This window comes from Aspergillus lucknowensis, assembly GCF_044049455.1.
Source record: "Aspergillus lucknowensis strain CBS 449.75 chromosome Unknown BJX67scaffold_3, whole genome shotgun sequence".
In the NCBI taxonomy this organism is placed as follows: domain Eukaryota; kingdom Fungi; phylum Ascomycota; class Eurotiomycetes; order Eurotiales; family Aspergillaceae; genus Aspergillus; species Aspergillus lucknowensis.
Genome location: NW_027263547.1, coordinates 480,307 through 495,381, shown reverse-complemented (window position 1 = coordinate 495,381; position 15,075 = coordinate 480,307). Strand labels below are relative to the sequence as shown.

General features: G+C 52.1%; 8 protein-coding genes across 8 annotated transcripts; 4 read left to right on the top strand and 4 right to left on the bottom strand.

Moving 5' to 3' along the window:
- Positions 1 to 284: 284 nt before the first annotated feature.
- On the bottom strand, positions 285 to 2,374 carry BJX67DRAFT_342313 (uncharacterized protein). Its single transcript, XM_071028020.1, has one exon. It carries the CDS (start codon positions 1,650 to 1,652, stop codon positions 999 to 1,001), a length of 654 nt encoding a protein of 217 aa, XP_070890451.1. The 5' UTR covers positions 1,653 to 2,374; the 3' UTR covers positions 285 to 998.
- Positions 2,375 to 2,411: 37 nt separating this feature from the next.
- Positions 2,412 to 3,906, top strand: BJX67DRAFT_342306 (DODA-type extradiol aromatic ring-opening family dioxygenase). The gene is made up of 4 exons (XM_071028019.1): positions 2,412 to 2,889; positions 2,971 to 3,143; positions 3,199 to 3,359; positions 3,415 to 3,906. Exons 1-4 carry the CDS (start codon positions 2,461 to 2,463, stop codon positions 3,876 to 3,878), a joined length of 1,227 nt encoding a protein of 408 aa, XP_070890450.1. The 5' UTR covers positions 2,412 to 2,460; the 3' UTR covers positions 3,879 to 3,906.
- On the bottom strand, positions 3,907 to 4,596 carry BJX67DRAFT_342304 (L51/S25/CI-B8 domain-containing protein). The gene is made up of 4 exons (XM_071028018.1): positions 4,382 to 4,596; positions 4,203 to 4,309; positions 4,109 to 4,141; positions 3,907 to 4,053 (listed from the first exon to the last, which is right to left on the bottom strand). Exons 1-4 carry the CDS (start codon positions 4,465 to 4,467, stop codon positions 3,995 to 3,997), a joined length of 285 nt encoding a protein of 94 aa, XP_070890449.1. The 5' UTR covers positions 4,468 to 4,596; the 3' UTR covers positions 3,907 to 3,994.
- Positions 4,597 to 4,703: 107 nt separating this feature from the next.
- On the top strand, positions 4,704 to 5,369 carry BJX67DRAFT_342301 (uncharacterized protein). The gene is made up of 3 exons (XM_071028017.1): positions 4,704 to 4,950; positions 5,020 to 5,035; positions 5,155 to 5,369. Exons 1-3 carry the CDS (start codon positions 4,766 to 4,768, stop codon positions 5,311 to 5,313), a joined length of 360 nt encoding a protein of 119 aa, XP_070890448.1. The 5' UTR covers positions 4,704 to 4,765; the 3' UTR covers positions 5,314 to 5,369.
- Positions 5,370 to 6,247: 878 nt separating this feature from the next.
- On the top strand, positions 6,248 to 7,930 carry BJX67DRAFT_369654 (putative extracellular exo-polygalacturonase; the record flags this gene model as incomplete). Its single annotated transcript, XM_071030792.1, has 7 exons — positions 6,248 to 6,560; positions 6,614 to 7,039; positions 7,097 to 7,257; positions 7,325 to 7,513; positions 7,585 to 7,686; positions 7,755 to 7,829; positions 7,889 to 7,930. 7 exons carry the CDS (start codon positions 6,248 to 6,250, stop codon positions 7,928 to 7,930), a joined length of 1,308 nt encoding a protein of 435 aa, XP_070890447.1.
- Positions 7,889 to 10,183, bottom strand: BJX67DRAFT_161981 (major facilitator superfamily domain-containing protein). The gene is made up of 5 exons (XM_071024960.1): positions 9,861 to 10,183; positions 9,404 to 9,796; positions 9,197 to 9,348; positions 8,739 to 9,147; positions 7,889 to 8,661 (listed from the first exon to the last, which is right to left on the bottom strand). The coding sequence occupies exons 1-5, from the start codon at positions 10,102 to 10,104 to the stop codon at positions 8,243 to 8,245; spliced, it is 1,617 nt and encodes a 538-aa protein (XP_070890446.1). The 5' UTR covers positions 10,105 to 10,183; the 3' UTR covers positions 7,889 to 8,242.
- Positions 10,184 to 10,769: 586 nt separating this feature from the next.
- Positions 10,770 to 12,068, top strand: BJX67DRAFT_162023 (putative short chain dehydrogenase/reductase). Its single transcript, XM_071024961.1, has 4 exons — positions 10,770 to 10,959; positions 11,042 to 11,386; positions 11,458 to 11,679; positions 11,738 to 12,068. The coding sequence occupies exons 1-4, from the start codon at positions 10,932 to 10,934 to the stop codon at positions 11,956 to 11,958; spliced, it is 816 nt and encodes a 271-aa protein (XP_070890445.1). The 5' UTR covers positions 10,770 to 10,931; the 3' UTR covers positions 11,959 to 12,068.
- BJX67DRAFT_342292 (uncharacterized protein) lies at positions 11,952 to 14,965 on the bottom strand. The gene is made up of 8 exons (XM_071028016.1): positions 14,516 to 14,965; positions 14,391 to 14,445; positions 14,231 to 14,330; positions 14,066 to 14,183; positions 13,081 to 14,012; positions 12,937 to 13,028; positions 12,607 to 12,887; positions 11,952 to 12,558 (listed from the first exon to the last, which is right to left on the bottom strand). The coding sequence occupies exons 1-8, from the start codon at positions 14,598 to 14,600 to the stop codon at positions 12,179 to 12,181; spliced, it is 2,043 nt and encodes a 680-aa protein (XP_070890444.1). The 5' UTR covers positions 14,601 to 14,965; the 3' UTR covers positions 11,952 to 12,178.
- Positions 14,966 to 15,075: the final 110 nt, after the last annotated feature.

Sequence of the window (15,075 nt, the reverse complement as noted above, 5' to 3'; positions counted from 1 at the left end):
TACCCTCTTCAACAGCGTCACACTCATACCAAGTCAATGGAAGGTATACTATCGCTCCATGGAATGCAAATTCTTTGTTATCTATTCTGAATAAATCATGACATGGATCTCAGAGCAAGGCACCTGCTGGAGTAGAATTAATCAGAATAAACCTCTACAAACTCAAGGGCTTTACTTTACACCACAAAGCTTACTAGTTGGTGCGGGTTCTCTGCTACTGTATTCAGTGCATGGATTATCTATTCGTGGTATGATACTAATCTAATGCTGAGGCGAAGCTGAGACGTTGCTAGTCCTCCAGGGTCGTGTGCAAATTGCCGCAACTGTTGGTTCAGCGGTTCTCTCATCAGTGTGAATGGTGTTGGAGGCCTCGGTTAGGCGACTAGCCGAGGTCATGTGACCACACAACCTCCCTAGTAGGCCGCCACTCAGTAGCTAGAGAGAATCAAGCGACTTCGTTCTGGCCGACAAATGGTCTGCTTGGGGAAGCTCAAAATCGGAAACAGCGCACAGTTCGTTTCCGCTTACGAGGTTCAGATCGAGCTGGCAATAGTAAATGCATTTGAAAGCTTCGGCCCACCTACCATGAACCTGAGACATGCGCTCAAGCTGGAATAGATAGTTATGGTTTCGATCTCGGCGGCGACTAAGAGCATCCAGACTTTGTGCCTCACGAAGACAGCCGACGACTTTTACTGCCTCATAGTGTCGCTCGTTGATAAACACAAGGGTTGCCTGTCGATCAATGCTTGCTACGACGAACCCGTTCTTTTGTTCGCGAGTACCATTCGGCCAGAACACTTTCAAGGGCCCACAGTGACGAAGCACAGATTGATCTTCGATTGGTCGTATGCACAAGATGGGCTCTACCTTTCTATCGGAGATATTGAAGCGACAGTCATAATTGGGAAACGGGGGCGGCGTTGGTGTAGGCATTGCAGTCATGAATTTCCAGTTCAGCAGAAATGAGCCTTTGATTCGGGTCATGACATGAATGACTATGCTCGATTGAGCCAGGTCACGAAACAATTTGAGCTTCGAGCGCTGGTCATTAGTGAATGCGCGCATCCTCTCCTCCGGTGTTTCGAAATTGAGACAATACGGTGGGTCCTCAAGTTCCCAAGAGATTGACCACCATTCGTGTCCACGAACTCCCTGACAAAGCTCAGCAAAATGACCAGAGAGACGTCCAGACATGGCCTTGACATTCCGCAGTCTGCTAGAGAAAGTGTATTTTGTCTGCTCGCTTGGTATGTCCCAAGGGCTGTTAACGCTTCGCGAGTGCTTGTATTCCCTCTCACTCCATGCTGTCCAACTAGCATGACAGTGTGAGAATCTCGGAGGGTTTGTGGGTGATATAAGGTCAGTTTCAGCTTAAAGCATGGAATTTCCGCGCCGCCGCCTACCGCGAAGACCAAGCGAGTGTCTTCCGATCTCGCAATGCTCGTCCAAGGCTTGCCGTTTTGGCTCATACGGGTTCCACAGTCTAACTCATGCTCGAGGGACTGACACTGGCTCAAAGATGCCGCTCGTGGGTCGGCAGCGCTCATCTCAGAACCGCAATAATTGTACCATCCCATATTCAGAGTCGCGGTGAAGTCGAGAGTTTCAGCCTGATGCGTCTTTATGTCACGGCTTGATAGACCGGCCATGCTTCCGATGGTATCGAGAAACACCTCTTTCTCGCAACGAAACGAAGTGTGAACTACCCCGAAGTCTGTTCAGTATAACTGGCAGCCACAGAATGTTTGGTTTCCGGTATGTACGCAGACAACTCCGGCGGTTTGCTGCGCATCGGACAGGGGGAGATGTTTGCAGCTAAAACAGGATTGACCAAGTTAAGATGTCTTAATAGTTAGATAAAGATACGTAACGAGGGTAGAGTAATAAGGAGCGGAGCGTCTAGATGGCTGTATAATGAAAGCAAGAAGTCATAGTCCGCACCCAGGGCCATTTGAGATAGCTGTGCGTCCCTGGCTGCTCACTTAGAAGGAGCGGATTTCGACACGAGGTAAGTTCACCAACTCGGTCGTCGCTTCCAACAAGCCTGAATCAGCACCCTAGAAGTCGCTGCTCGCAGGCCCCTGTGGAGCCGGCGGTTCTGCCATCTTCGCAGGGCAGGAGGTGCATTGTAGACAGGCTTTTCCCATGCATATTCGGCCCAGGAAGAAGGGGAAGCGAATACGGACGACAGTCCATTGCGTTGCGTGGCCGCTGCGATAGGTGCCCGTCAACGTTATTAATTCTTCCTTCGGCGTCGTGGGATACTCGTTGAGGTTGATCTAGGCTCTCTGTATGATAATGTTGTTTCTTGGTGTCAGCTGGTGTCACCTGGTGAGCATGTTGATGATGACTAATGCAGGACCAATTCCGCGCTTTCCGCTCTTTGACAAATGTGAAGCAATTGATGGACCGGATGGGATGACCGGATGGGATGGCCGGATGGGGTGATGACAATTGATGACTGACTTCAATCACGCCGAATTAGAATTCCAAAAATACTATATCTACCTGATCCTCGAACCCCCGCCGGCCCAGAATCCTCGTTCATCGCGAAGAAGCGCCTCTCGCACGAGATCTATGTCTTTCAAGCCAAACCGGCAGCGAAACCCACGAAGACCTTCAAAAACAGCGATTTCATTATTGACTCTAGCGGCTGCAATCTTGCTAGCTTTCTTATCTCGGTTTACAAAAAGCGATTCCGAAACCAACTCTACCACCAATTTGTTCGGACTCAGACGACTTGTCCCAGGCTTCTGGACCTCTTCGGGATCACTTCGGCAACTGGGCTTAGTAGCTGGCTTCGATCGTACTCGGAGCATCCAGCAGTCTCCCGCGGTAGAGGATTCCAGAATGAAGACACCGGTTTATTTCCTGAGTATTGGGGGTGTACGTTCCGCACGCCGTCAGCTCCAGTCCCCTTTGTGAACACTGCCTTCTATATCGCTCGCTAACGCCGACGACTAACAGCCGAGTATGATGTATGAGGTTGAACACCCGGCCTACAAAGAGTTGTCCAAGATCGGCTGGGAAATCACGTCCAAGGTCAAGCCGCGCGCCGTGGTAGTATTTTCAGCGCACTGGCAAGCGGGCGTCGACACGGTTCAAGTGAATACGGCCGAGAATACAGATTTGATTTACGAGTAGGTGGATGCACCGATTTCCAACGGATACAAGTAGACTAAGTCCAGAGGCCAGCTTCTACGGGTTTCCCAGTCACTACTACGAGGAAAAATACCCCAACGTGGGAAGCAAGGAGCTCGCGACAAAAGTGCTTGACGCCTTCAAGCAGGCTGGCATAAAGGCCGAAGGTGTCAAGAGGGGCTTAGACCATGGCGTATGGGCTGGCTTTAAGTGCGGTAAGCGTTGGCCACCCGAGAATGAAGTAGTGTGCTCTGGCTAATATTGGGGCAGCCTTTGAACCCGAATCAAACCCCTTGAATGTGCCCATTGTCCAGGTTTCTCTATTCAACACGGAGGACCCCATGCAACATTACCGGCTCGGGGAAGCGGTACAGCAGCTTCGCGACGAGAACATTCTCATCATCGTGGCCGGCATGGCTGTTCATAATTTAGGGGATTTCAGGTTTACCCGTAGAAATCCCCAGCCTCTGCCGTATACTGTTAGTTTCGACGAAGCACTGAAAGACGCAGTGACGACGCCTCCAGCGGAGCGAGCACGAGCCTTAGCGGATCTATTGAAACGGAGAGACGCCCGGCAGGCGCATCCGACATTGGATCATCTCCTTCCTATTCATGTGGGCGCCGGGGCTGCTGGAGAGGACCTGGGAAAGCGGTTATGGACATTGAAGGAGGGAAGTATGAGCTGGGCGCAGTATAGATTTGGCGAAATAGACAACTCCAGTAGTGCACTCTAGCCAGAATATGATATTGAACAGCAATTGCTTATTTGACGACGGTCAACGGATTCATTCAGATATAGATACAGTGCTGACAGCCGGAATGCGGGACATGACAAACGACACGCCAAAGTCTATGAGGATGCCTTCACCAATTGCGTAATCTTATCTTCAATCTGTTGATCAGAAAGGCCTAATCGGAAATTAGCGACGGTCCAAATTTATGGTTTGGTCGAGGGATATCCTACCAAGCAGAGCTTCTTCCTTCTCCTCTCCGAGTGCTTCGGCGCAGGATAATCCATTAGTATCTTTCACAACAGCGATAATTTGGCCAGAACGTACCGTATCGAGCGTAGACACGGGGCAGAGTGCCGGCAGCCTCACGGATGAGGATGGGGGTGTGAGGGTTGTGTTTCTTCATGGTGGGATAGGCGCGCAGCAAGAACGACCTACAAGCCGCGTCAGTTAGATACTGCCGTCCTGTTTGAAAGGGAGAATATAAGTGTATTGGCGCTTCTCACCGTGTCGCCGCGCTCTGCTCAGAGGTCTGGCAGAAGAGGAACCGCAGCTCCTTCAGACCCTTTGTGAAGGCATACTTTGCGGACATGGCGGGAAGCAATTGCAGAATCCAACTGAAGAAGCACCGCGGGGAGATGTAATAGCCACCCAGGCAATCAATGCCAGTCAACTGGGGAAATAGTTTTGTCTTGAAGCGTTTCGACGGTCGAAGCCTCGCCGACGAGGTCGTTCGAATCTGGTCAAGCGAGCGGAATTGTCACACCGCTTACCTCAGCCGGAAAGCGCCGCAACAACCTCCGGCCGACGTCGGCGCTGACTGATAAAGAAAGATTGAAGCTCTCCATTGTTGCCGTCGTCGATTCTCCTACCCCCTCTTCAACTCCAGGATGTCGACGTCTCGTGTTGGTCTCCGCTTCTTCCAGAACTCCCGGGCGGCATTCCGCAACGCTTTCCGCCGTCCTGGTTCCCAGGGCCGACGCTTTCAGAGTTCAGATGCTGCTTCCGCTCAGCAACAGAGCACATTCCAGCGTCTATGGAACAGCCCTGTGGGATTGAAGACGGTCCACTTTTGGTATGTACATGGTATAACATGCATGACTGCTCGGATAGAATTGAATTGTGCTGACAGGTCGACTCCCAGGGCCCCGGTTATGAAGGTACGCTCATCGCTATTTGCTATTGCTCCGCGACCCCGAAAATTGAAACGCCTGGAACGGGATTCAGGAAGCCATCGAACACCAAGACTACGATGCTAATAACATAATTTGATGAATAGTGGGCTCTTGTCATCGCCGGTATCTCCGATTTCCAGCGTCCCGCTGAGAAGCTCTCCTTGACTCAGAATGGCGCTCTGACTGCCACTGGTGCCATCTGGACTCGGTGGTGCTTGATTATCAAGCCCAAGAACTACCTGTACGCCACGCCTTGGTACTGAAACCTTTTCGTGTAAACCGGCTAACTGTGGCAGCCTCGCTGCTGTCAACTTCTTCCTCGGATGTGTTGGTGTCGTCCAAGTCACCCGTATTTTCAACTACCGCCGTACCCTCGAAGGCGGCTCTTCAAAGGAGGCCATGAAGGATCTGGAGCACGAACTTGCGGACTCGGCCAAGGCTGCCGCTAAGGGAGCTGTGGATGTTGTGAAGAAGCACTAGGTTTATAGAGCTAGCGGACGCGACAGCCGCGAGCGCAGACTCAAAACTTACATTGTTAATATATTCCTTGGTATAATATTCGGACTTCGCGTGCCTTTGTCCCTATCTCTGGTAGCCGATGCCGTGGACTTCTGACAAACTCTTCGAGTGAGGAAGAATCTAGATCACCATAGCGACTTTCGCTTCCCATTGCGTCTATGAAAGTAAGATCACCCTTTCATAAAGATAAACTGCAGCGCTGGCTAGCCGTGTCTGGCCCACGCAATCGTCCACCCACACTCTCCTCTTCCACCGCATCCTCTTCAGTCCCATAAGAAGCAGAAAACAGACTGGCCCTCCAAACGGATGCTCAACCTGAATGATCGTCGAATTTCCTTCCGGGTCGTGCAGTTTGGGAAATTTTCCGCCCATCCGGAATTCTTCCTCCTATCACATCGCCATATCCGCCGTCGAAGCTCCTTTCCACTTCCACAACTCTTGACAACCCAATCCAAGCTTCAACATGGAGCTTGAATTCCCCATTCCGAAGGCTTCTAGTTCTTCCCCGCTATCCCCCCGGATAAAATGGGTCCATCTGAGGGGCTGATTTTCTCCGCAGCGCAGGGCAAGGCGAGGCGGAAGCAATTATAAAAAGTGCATCCCCTGCAGAGCTTCTTTTCTCAGTTGTTTGCGGTCGAATTAACCATTCGAAGCAGTCTTGTTCTTGTCCTGGTGGCGATGAAATTCTCGAACATTCTCACCTCAACGGTGAGCCTCCTTGTGCTCGGAGCAACGGTGGAGGGCCACTTCAGCCACTCCCGCAATGACGCCGTAGGCCCCAAGCGTCCCTTCCGGCCGCTGCCCCCGAGTCACCTCCGTAAGAGGGTCTGCCATGTCCGCAGCCACGGTGACAGCTCCTACGATGATGCGGAATTCATCCTGTCTGCATTGAAGGAATGCAACCACGGCGGGAAGGTCGTCTTCGACGCCGATAAGGAGTATACCATCGGCACGGCGCTGGATCTCACGTTCCTGAAGCATATCGATCTTGGTACCTTCATCCTCCTCCCTTTAGTGTAAGCAAGCAGGTCTAATGACGTGTAGAAATCCTCGGCCGCATAACCTTCACCCCGGACACAGACTACTGGCAAGCCAATTCCTTCCGACACACCTTCCAGAATGCCACGACCTTCTTCCAGCTCGGCGGTGAGGACGTGAACGTCTACGGTGGCGGCACGCTTGACGGCAACGGGCAGGTTTGGTACGACCTGTACGCCGAGGATCCACTTATCCTGCGCCCGATCTTGTTCGGTGTAATCGGGCTCCATGGTGGCACAATTGGACCGTTGAAGCTCCGTTACTCACCGCAGTGGTATCAGCTCGTTGCAAACTCGACTGACGTGCTCTTTGACGGTATAGATATCTCGGGGTACAGTAGCAGTGAGAATGAGGCGAAGAATACGGATGGGTGGGATACTTATCGGTCTCATAACATTGTCATTCAGAACTCGGTGATTAACAACGGCGATGGTACGTTACCTTCCATTCTCTCTTTCTAAGAAAAGGAGGCGGCTAAACGAGCAAAAGACTGCGTCTCCTTTAAACCAAACAGCTCCGAAATCCTCGTCCAAAACCTCCACTGCAACGGATCTCACGGTATCTCTGTCGGTTCCTTAGGCCAATACAAGGGCGAAGTAGACATCGTCAAGAACGTCCTGGTCTACAATATCTCCATGTACAACGCCTCCGTATGCCATCCCCCACTCCCTTCCCCCAGCTCCCCAACAAGCACCACGAAACTAACCAAGCGAATAGGATATGGCCCGCATTAAGGTCTGGCCGGGCATCGACTCCGCCATGTCCGAGGACCTCCAGGGCGGCGGCGGCCTGGGCGCCGTATCAAACATCACATACGATAAGATGTACATTGACAACGTGGACTGGGCGATTGAGGTGACGCAATGCTACGGACAGAAGAACTTGACGCTGTGCAATGAGTTCCCGGTGCGCTTCCCCTTCCCCACCAAGTTATCCGGTCCAAGCATATGCATAGTGCAGATCTAACAAGCAACAAGAGCAACCTCACGATCTCCGATGTGCATTTCAGGAACTTCTACGGAACGACGTCGGATAAGAATGACCCCGATGTTGGCACGGTTGTCTGCTCCAGTCCCGATGTAGGATATTTTCTTTTTGTTCCCCTATGTATCTGATCGATGAGGGTTGTCTAATGAAATCCATGTAGGTCTGCTCTGATATCTACGCCGAGAACATCAATGTTCTGAGCCCTAGCGGGACGAATGACTTTGTTTGCACGAATGTAAGGTCCTTCTTGACGCTTTGAAGTACGTGGGGTATGCTAACAAGGTACGTGTTTAGGTCGATGAGAGCCTTCTGCAGGTGAACTGTACCTCTGGGTAAATGTGTATGAAAGCTGCATTGAAGAGAATGAATCGGCTTGTCTCAGCTCGGCAAGGATCCTGATGGGGAAGTTCTTGGTTTACCTCACCCGCTATGAATATGTAAATATTAATATAAGCCTGAACCTAAGAAAAGTTAATAGAGGTATCCGCCCAATGTTATAAAAGCTAAGCACCCGACCCGATATAAATACAGGACTCAGAACCCCGACCGTTCCCTCCTCGAGTCAATCCACCGCACCTACGCAAGAGATACCAACGAGGAAGAAGGAACAAAAAAAGCAAACAGCAAAAAGTCGATTTCAGAGAGACCTCACAACCTCTCCGCAATCCGATGCCGATGCACCCAACTCCGACTCCTCTTCCCGTAGATATACATCGGCACCGTCAACAACGTAACCGCAATCGTAATCCCGCCAATGGTAAAGAAACAATTGCGCACTCCCTGGCTCGCAATCCACCCGTTCACGTAGAAAGTAAGTCCGAACGCGAAGAGGTTCTTGATGAAGTTCATCGTCGCAAATGCCTCACCGGCCTTTTCGCGGTGGCAGTCCACTACGTATGTCACGACGCCTGTCGTCCCGAGCTGGACGCCCAGGTTGATCAGGCCCTGGCAGACGATTACGGGGATGGGCCAGGGGTCGAGGTTGTAGAGGGATTGGCCCCAGGCGAAGAAGCCGGTTGCGGTGAAGAGGAGGTAGGTTATCATGATGGGGAGGCGGAATTCGGGTTCTAATTTTTCCAACTGTCATTAGACTTGTTTGAGGGGACTTGGAGAAGAAAGGAAAATGGGGTTAGAGGAGTAATACCGAAAATTCCTTTGTTAATTTTAGCGAGCCTGGTCGCGACGCCGTCGACGAGGTGTCCCGAGACGAGCGTTCCGATAACGGATGCAACGAACGAAGCGACATTTGTGGCGCCGACTGCGCCAACGGAGAAGCTATACGGCGGCGCCGAGAAAATCTGAGAGAGCGTAAGGGAGATAAGAACGAGCCAGGAGATGCAAGTCGTGAAGAGAATGACGGCCCAGAGGACGGCGGGAGAGAGGATAAGGTAAAATGGGCGGATGAGGGTGTTCCAGAAGGAGACGTGATTGATGTAGCCACTGTAGGGCAGGAGTTCTCGCATGTACGAGATGGCGTGCTCGTCTCCGGATGTTGGGGTTGGGGTGCCGGTTGCTTCGAGGTGTTTGGTGTCTGTCTTGCCTTCGAGTGCGGTCTAAAGTTCGTTAGTTGTTGTTTCTGACAGGAGAAGCATGGACTCGTACCAAGTCGTGACCAGTGTCGATGCTCAGGGCATCCGTTCGCTTGTATGCTGTCTCGGGCATCCAGAAAAACACCATGATCAGGGCCAGTGCAAAGGCACCACCCATGCCGTTGAGGCAAATCCGATAATCCCCGTATTGGATGACGGCTCCGGCTGGCAACCGGTTAGTCCAAAGTACAACAGGGTTTGCAGAGGTGATGGTTAATACCAATTGGAGTCGCCAGGTTAATGCCACCAAGCACACCAAGGTTGAAAATAGCTGTGCGAAGACCACGTTCATGAACAAACCAGACATCGGCAATCGAGGCTGGGACCAAGGCCTCAAAGGGACCCATGCAAAGACCGCACACAACACGCGACGCGACGAGAGAAGCGAAACTCTTGGCTGCAGCAGCCCAGAAGCATGATACCATCATCCCGAGCGTCGTGATCAAGTACACCGGACGCTTGCCATACTTGACGGCGAGACAGTTGAAGACTAAACTCCCCACGGCGATGGAGGCGATCGTGCCCCCTTGCACACCGGAGACGAAGGTGTTCAAGGGGACGCCGAAATCCTCGGCGAGAGGAACAAACGCTGCACCTAGAAGGGGACCGACAGCTATAAAAATATAAAATGGTCAATTTCTATCCAAGACGTGTCTAGTGTGCCGTGATACGCTCACCTCCAGTGCAGCCACAGCCCCAGCCGAAGGTGATGGTGAAGAGCTCCTTCTTCAGGCGCGGCCAGTTGTAAGGATCATTAGGTGACTCCGATGGTTGAGGGACCAGGACAATTTTCCCTGTCTTGTCATGTTTAAGGAGGGCAGGGTCGATGCCGGTATAGGCGTTGTCGTTGCCGAGCTCGTTCAGAGGCGCAGTTCCTGGAACGTTCTCGAGCTTGGTGTCCTCGAGAATTCCCAAAGGCATTTTGCTAGGGCAAAGGAGAATGGATGGGAAAAGAGAGGTTCAGTTGGAGATGGAAGTAGCAGCTGGGGTGGGTGGAGGACTCATAATAATATCGACGGGCCAGCCCAAGTGGGAACGTCAACGCTTGACTCTACTCCGGAGTAAGCTCTTTTTGCCTTTTACGCTCCTTGGGTCGCGGACAGTTCTGTCCCATGACATTCATGGAAGTTATACCATATGAAACCGGAGACCCAGGAGAGAGGCCCAGGGCTGCGGAGAGCACAGCCGCCACTTCCCATTCCCCACGGGGAAGGAGGAATTCCGAATGTGGGTGAGAGCAGATTGCCATTGCTTCGCAATCCCATGGCAAAATCTGCAGACGGTCGCTCGTCTTGACGAAGTCTGTCCCGCGTCTCCGTTAACAATTGCCCCTTCTGACTCGCAACGCTCACAAGGCCCAAAATGTGGGCACTGAATCCACCCGACCCAGACTCCGAACTCCTCTCCCCGGACTGGAGACGCATTCTCCACAGGAAAACCACAAGTCATTGTTAGACTTCAGCTAGTAGCGTGGCGAGAAATGAATCCTGCCAGAATAAGCGAATGACTTGTCCAGAATCCTTGACGCAAATCCGAAGCTCAAATGCTGCTCAGTGCACACGTGTTGACTCTGCCTCCGCCGACTCCAATAAGGTTCTCACCTCCAAATTAATACCGGGAATCCCCCATCCCACACGCTCACAAGAAGAGAGGGGAATCGGAGGATTTCCGCACCGTTGGTTTGTACATAACAAATCCCAAAGTCGAGCAGTCGGCCAAGCACAGGAAGCCCTGTCAGTTCAGTCAGCATGTCCAAGCGAAGCATAATCGTCACCGGTACGTGCCTCCCCAGAATCCCCGAAATGTATGCCCAACCCTACCCCTACCGTCAACCCCATTTGACTAACTCGGAATCCAGGCGGCGCCTCAGGAATCGGCCTCGGTATAGTGCGCCAGTTTGCCCCGCAACCAAACACCCATCTCACGATCTTCGACATCAATGCCACGACCGGCGCGACCGTTCTCGGCCAGCTGCGCTCCGAGTTCCCCTCTTCGAGCTTCAGCTTCGAGCGCGTCGACGTCTCGAACTGGGAGAGTCAGGCCACGGCGTTCGAGAACGTTGTGACCCAGCAGGGTCGCGTGGACGTAGTCTTTGCCAACGCAGGGATCACAGAAAAGGGGAGCCTCTTGCCTGAGAAGGAGGGGAAGCCTGTGAAGCCGGATCTGGCGACTGTGAATGTCAATTTTGTGGGAGTTCTCTATAGTATGCTTTCCTACACCGGTGTAGTGGAACTCTCGATGACTGGGTTTGGGGAGGACTGACCAGTAGTTTAGGTGTGAAACTCGCCGTTCATTATATTGCGAAGAACGAGGCGGCTGCCAATGGGTCAAAAGGGAGTGTTATTTGCACCGCCTCGAATGCCGGCGTCTATCCCTTCCCCATGGCCCCGGTGTACTCCGCGACGAAGCACGGCGTGATCGGACTCGTAAGATCGTTAGCGAGGCCGCTAGAGCGAGAGCAGATTCAGATCAACGGGTTCGCCCCTGCAGTCATTGGTGAGATTCGCCGAGGACGACTTGTCTGAGTAGATGGGAACTAACTAACGGAGTCAAGAAACGAATATTGCGCCCAGCTCGGACCTGTTCAAGACGATGATTCTCACTCCCATGTCGACTGCTCAAAGAGCCGCTGAACAGTTTGTGACCAACCCGTCGCTCACAGGGAAGATTGCGGAATTGCATGGCGAGCATGTGACCTTTGCAGAGCCTCCAGCGTACGTTGATGAGGATACTAGGAAAAATATTGAGAACTTCTGGGCATTGGGATACGCTTAATCAAGATTGCTGAAAGAAATATATATACACTCAACAATGTAGTTCTGTTCCCGGTTCAAGGCCCGCCACACCTGGTAGTCTAAGTGATTCCCGTCCACCTATAATAACTACATGAACCCGCTCGCTGCCTCTATAAGGATGCCCCAAACGCTGACCAACAAGAAGAAAGAATATCGGGAGAAGGTAACCAAGGCTTGAAAATACGCAATCGTAAGCGTGATTAATCGTTCTCATCCTTGAGGAGAACTTTGAGCTTTTCCAGCTTGTCTTCGCACCGCACCTCCATTTTCATGACAACGTCCACACTCTCCTTCTTCGTGATCAGAAGCTGTGAGACAAGCCAGAAATTATATCCGTTCTTGTAGAACCCCATCGAGGCCCATTCGTTACTGGAAACGGTGTTGCGGAGCGTTAACCAATGATCCCGCCATCGCGTCAACGCCATGCGGATCGGAAGCAAAGTTGAATCATCCTGAATGAGAGACTGCCGCCGTTTTCCTGTCCCCGAAGAGCTCACCAACTGTTTGCTGACGGAGTTACACGGAGCGCGCATAAGAGGCGCTAAACAAGTCATGTGGGTGTTGATGAAAGCATATAAAACTGATATTGATTAGCTTAGATGGGAAAGACTGGAGGTCTGAGCCGTACCGTGGACCAAGACAAACATGTCTAGTACTGTTAATTTCGCAATTGTATCCGGCAGAGTGTGAGATTCTTGGCCGCTGGTTTCCGCGAATATATTTCTAAAGGCGTCACCCAGGGTGATCCCCCGTGACACTTGGAAATTTGACGAGGCGAAAGGGTGCTCGGAGGCGAAAACAGACTCGAGACAAGGGAAATCCCACTGAATTTCTGTGTGTGAAAGCCGACATGGGTAATTCTGATAGAATGAAAAGGCGCAGTCGAGAAGCGAAATTATATTCATGTTGCTGGACCGTGGTCAGCCAGGTTAAGCCACAGAGTTGCCAGCAGACTTACCGAATGCGACACTCGTTCTGGATCCATATTGTTTCATCGATCCCGTCTTCGGGCCCATGCCGATATCTGACGAGTCCTATTCGGCGTGCAACCTATCCCCATTATCAATATCGTTGTCCTTGCGGCTTCAGTCATCCCGCCTACCTTGACGACTTCACTGAACCGGTTCTCCATGGCGCGGCTGGATGAAGTTCGGCTCCCAGCCCAGTACTGCACCACCACAATCAAGAAGCCGGCCTGAAAGTTTTGGAACTGAAGCCAGTCGTGAGCTTCGCTTTCAGCATTCCGACTCCCACAAATCGTGGCCGCCACTTCGTACTCGCAGGAGAAGATGTCACTGGAGAAAACGTAGAGCTCCGCAAAGTCAAGGAGCCGCTTTGCGGCATACAACTCTCTCTCATCTTTCGTGTACATGGCCCCCATGAAAACGATGGACGTTAGAAGCGGCAATGCAACGATCTCAGGGTCGAAAGAGGGGACGTGTGTTATCGGACAACTAGGGTGCCAGTACTTGAAGTAAAGAGCGGTGAACTTGAGTATGCGTGGGGTCGTGAGGAGGAAGGTCAGGTTTGTTGAGATCTCCTCGTGCACTTTGGCGTCAAGAGGAACCGACCATGCCCTTGACAAAATCGCTTGGATCATGGCGGTCGCGTACGGCTTTTCGTGCTCGAATGGCTGTCGCCCGGAAAGCGCCAGGCCGGGGTCCTGGTTGGGAGGAATGGTTGCTGAGTAGTCCATCATCTCCCCACCATATGGGTCGACGAGCGATTTGTGCATCTCCCCAAAGGGTCCATTGAAGAAGTCAAGGAAAGTATCGTGGAAAAAGGACATATTATTGGGATCTAGCTCGACGAATGCAGGCGCGAAATCGTTGGGATACCTTTTCGGGTGATATGCCAGCATCGAATCCTCTGCCTCTTCTTTCTGGTGATGATACTCAAGCCCACGGGTCCGGTCACTGCGTGGAGGGAGGAGAAAGTTCTCCGTAAAACTATCTGTGCCCCCGTTGAGGAGGAACTTGATTGAGCCTCGATCTGACGGCTGGTCGTAGCCTTCATGTTTCATGGAAGGAGTATCTATCACAGTAAGCCCGGGTCTGTATCGCAATAGGGTAGTAGAGAAGACGTACCTGAGGTGGCTCCTGGGCTCGCGGTCGGGTTCTTCAGTTCTTTATTGCATTCGAGATTTCTCTTGACGCATGAGCTGCACGGATTCTGTCCGTCGCAGCGAAGCTTCATTGACGTACACTCAATGGTCGTTAATAGGCGAACTGGGCAATGGTGAGGTAACTTACTGATTGGCAAGCATGTCGTCTCCTGCCTCGCTGGCCGGTCTCGGGGATCTCCCGGTCGCCACGTTTGGCGCAATCTGTGTAGTGGTCGCGTAGATTATCACTAGCTCTCGTCAGCACCGAAGAAAAACACTTCGCACGCTCGAATCTAGCTGGCGCTTACCAGCGAGCGAAAGCCTCGTTGCAGAAAATACACGAATAAGGCTTCAAGCCGGAGTCTACGCGGGATAATGGGGTCAGCCTGCGCGTGCGAGAATGAGGCAGCCGGGGAGAAAGCAGGCCACATACGACGGAGGTGATGTCGCTTCAGATGATCAATGCGCGTGAAACCCCGCTGACAGATTGTGCAGCAGAAGTGCTTGGTTGGCTTCATGACGAGGATGTGGGATGGGATGCATCGGGGAGGAGCTTGAAGAAATTCTGGGGTAAAGAAGGGGGGCCCGGGAGGGGGGGAATAAATTAAGAGGGGATCTGAATCCGATCGAGTCTGAGTTGAGTCTGAGGGCGGGGAGGGAAAAGATCGGAGCTCCCAGTCCGCTACAATCAAAGGTTGGGTTATCAGTTTTCCATGGGACTGGCCCTTTCCCCAGGCCGGTGGCGATTCGACTCCCTTTCAACTGGAAGGATGGAGACAACCCAGAGCCATGAAGAGCGCGGCTGTCTTCTTCTGCTTCCTATTCATCCGAACTTGAAGCAACCAGTGAAATGGACTGGTCATTGGGCGTCATCGGGGGCGTGGAGGCGGAGTTGAGGACTTTTTGTGTGGGGGCCAAGAGCGTTAGTACCCGTCAGTCAGGCCGGGTAAATTACCAGATCTCTGACTGGCTGGTTCTTGTATTATGTAATTC

What these genes read in the sequence shown, in the direction of transcription:
- BJX67DRAFT_342292 (XM_071028016.1), bottom strand. Translation starts at nt 14,600, where the DNA reads ATGAAGCCAACCAAGCACTTCTGCTGCACAATCTGTCAGCGGGGTTTC. An exon ending in GAAGCGACATCACCTCCGTC is followed by an intron (nt 14,446 to 14,515) that starts GTATGTGGCCTG and finishes TATCCCGCGTAG; the next exon opens with ACTCCGGCTTGAAGCCTTAT. An exon ending in GACGACATGCTTGCCAATCA is followed by an intron (nt 14,184 to 14,230) that starts GTAAGTTACCTC and finishes ACGACCATTGAG; the next exon opens with TGTACGTCAATGAAGCTTCG.
- BJX67DRAFT_342304 (XM_071028018.1), bottom strand. Translation starts at nt 4,467, where the DNA reads ATGTCCGCAAAGTATGCCTTCACAAAGGGTCTGAAGGAGCTGCGGTTC. An exon ending in GAGCAGAGCGCGGCGACACG is followed by an intron (nt 4,310 to 4,381) that starts GTGAGAAGCGCC and finishes CGCGGCTTGTAG; the next exon opens with GTCGTTCTTGCTGCGCGCCT. An exon ending in CCGTGTCTACGCTCGATACG is followed by an intron (nt 4,142 to 4,202) that starts GTACGTTCTGGC and finishes CCTGCGCCGAAG; the next exon opens with CACTCGGAGAGGAGAAGGAA.
- BJX67DRAFT_342301 (XM_071028017.1), top strand. Translation starts at nt 4,766, where the DNA reads ATGTCGACGTCTCGTGTTGGTCTCCGCTTCTTCCAGAACTCCCGGGCG.
- BJX67DRAFT_342313 (XM_071028020.1), bottom strand. Translation starts at nt 1,652, where the DNA reads ATGGCCGGTCTATCAAGCCGTGACATAAAGACGCATCAGGCTGAAACT.
- BJX67DRAFT_162023 (XM_071024961.1), top strand. Translation starts at nt 10,932, where the DNA reads ATGTCCAAGCGAAGCATAATCGTCACCG. An exon ending in GCGAAGCATAATCGTCACCG is followed by an intron (nt 10,960 to 11,041) that starts GTACGTGCCTCC and finishes CTCGGAATCCAG; the next exon opens with GCGGCGCCTCAGGAATCGGC. An exon ending in TTTTGTGGGAGTTCTCTATA is followed by an intron (nt 11,387 to 11,457) that starts GTATGCTTTCCT and finishes CCAGTAGTTTAG; the next exon opens with GTGTGAAACTCGCCGTTCAT.
- BJX67DRAFT_342306 (XM_071028019.1), top strand. Translation starts at nt 2,461, where the DNA reads ATGACTGACTTCAATCACGCCGAATTAGAATTCCAAAAATACTATATC. An exon ending in AATACAGATTTGATTTACGA is followed by an intron (nt 3,144 to 3,198) that starts GTAGGTGGATGC and finishes TCCAGAGGCCAG; the next exon opens with CTTCTACGGGTTTCCCAGTC. An exon ending in ATGGGCTGGCTTTAAGTGCG is followed by an intron (nt 3,360 to 3,414) that starts GTAAGCGTTGGC and finishes ATATTGGGGCAG; the next exon opens with CCTTTGAACCCGAATCAAAC.
- BJX67DRAFT_161981 (XM_071024960.1), bottom strand. Translation starts at nt 10,104, where the DNA reads ATGCCTTTGGGAATTCTCGAGGACACCAAGCTCGAGAACGTTCCAGGA. An exon ending in GGGCTGTGGCTGCACTGGAG is followed by an intron (nt 9,797 to 9,860) that starts GTGAGCGTATCA and finishes ATATTTTTATAG; the next exon opens with CTGTCGGTCCCCTTCTAGGT. An exon ending in TAACCTGGCGACTCCAATTG is followed by an intron (nt 9,349 to 9,403) that starts GTATTAACCATC and finishes ACCGGTTGCCAG; the next exon opens with CCGGAGCCGTCATCCAATAC.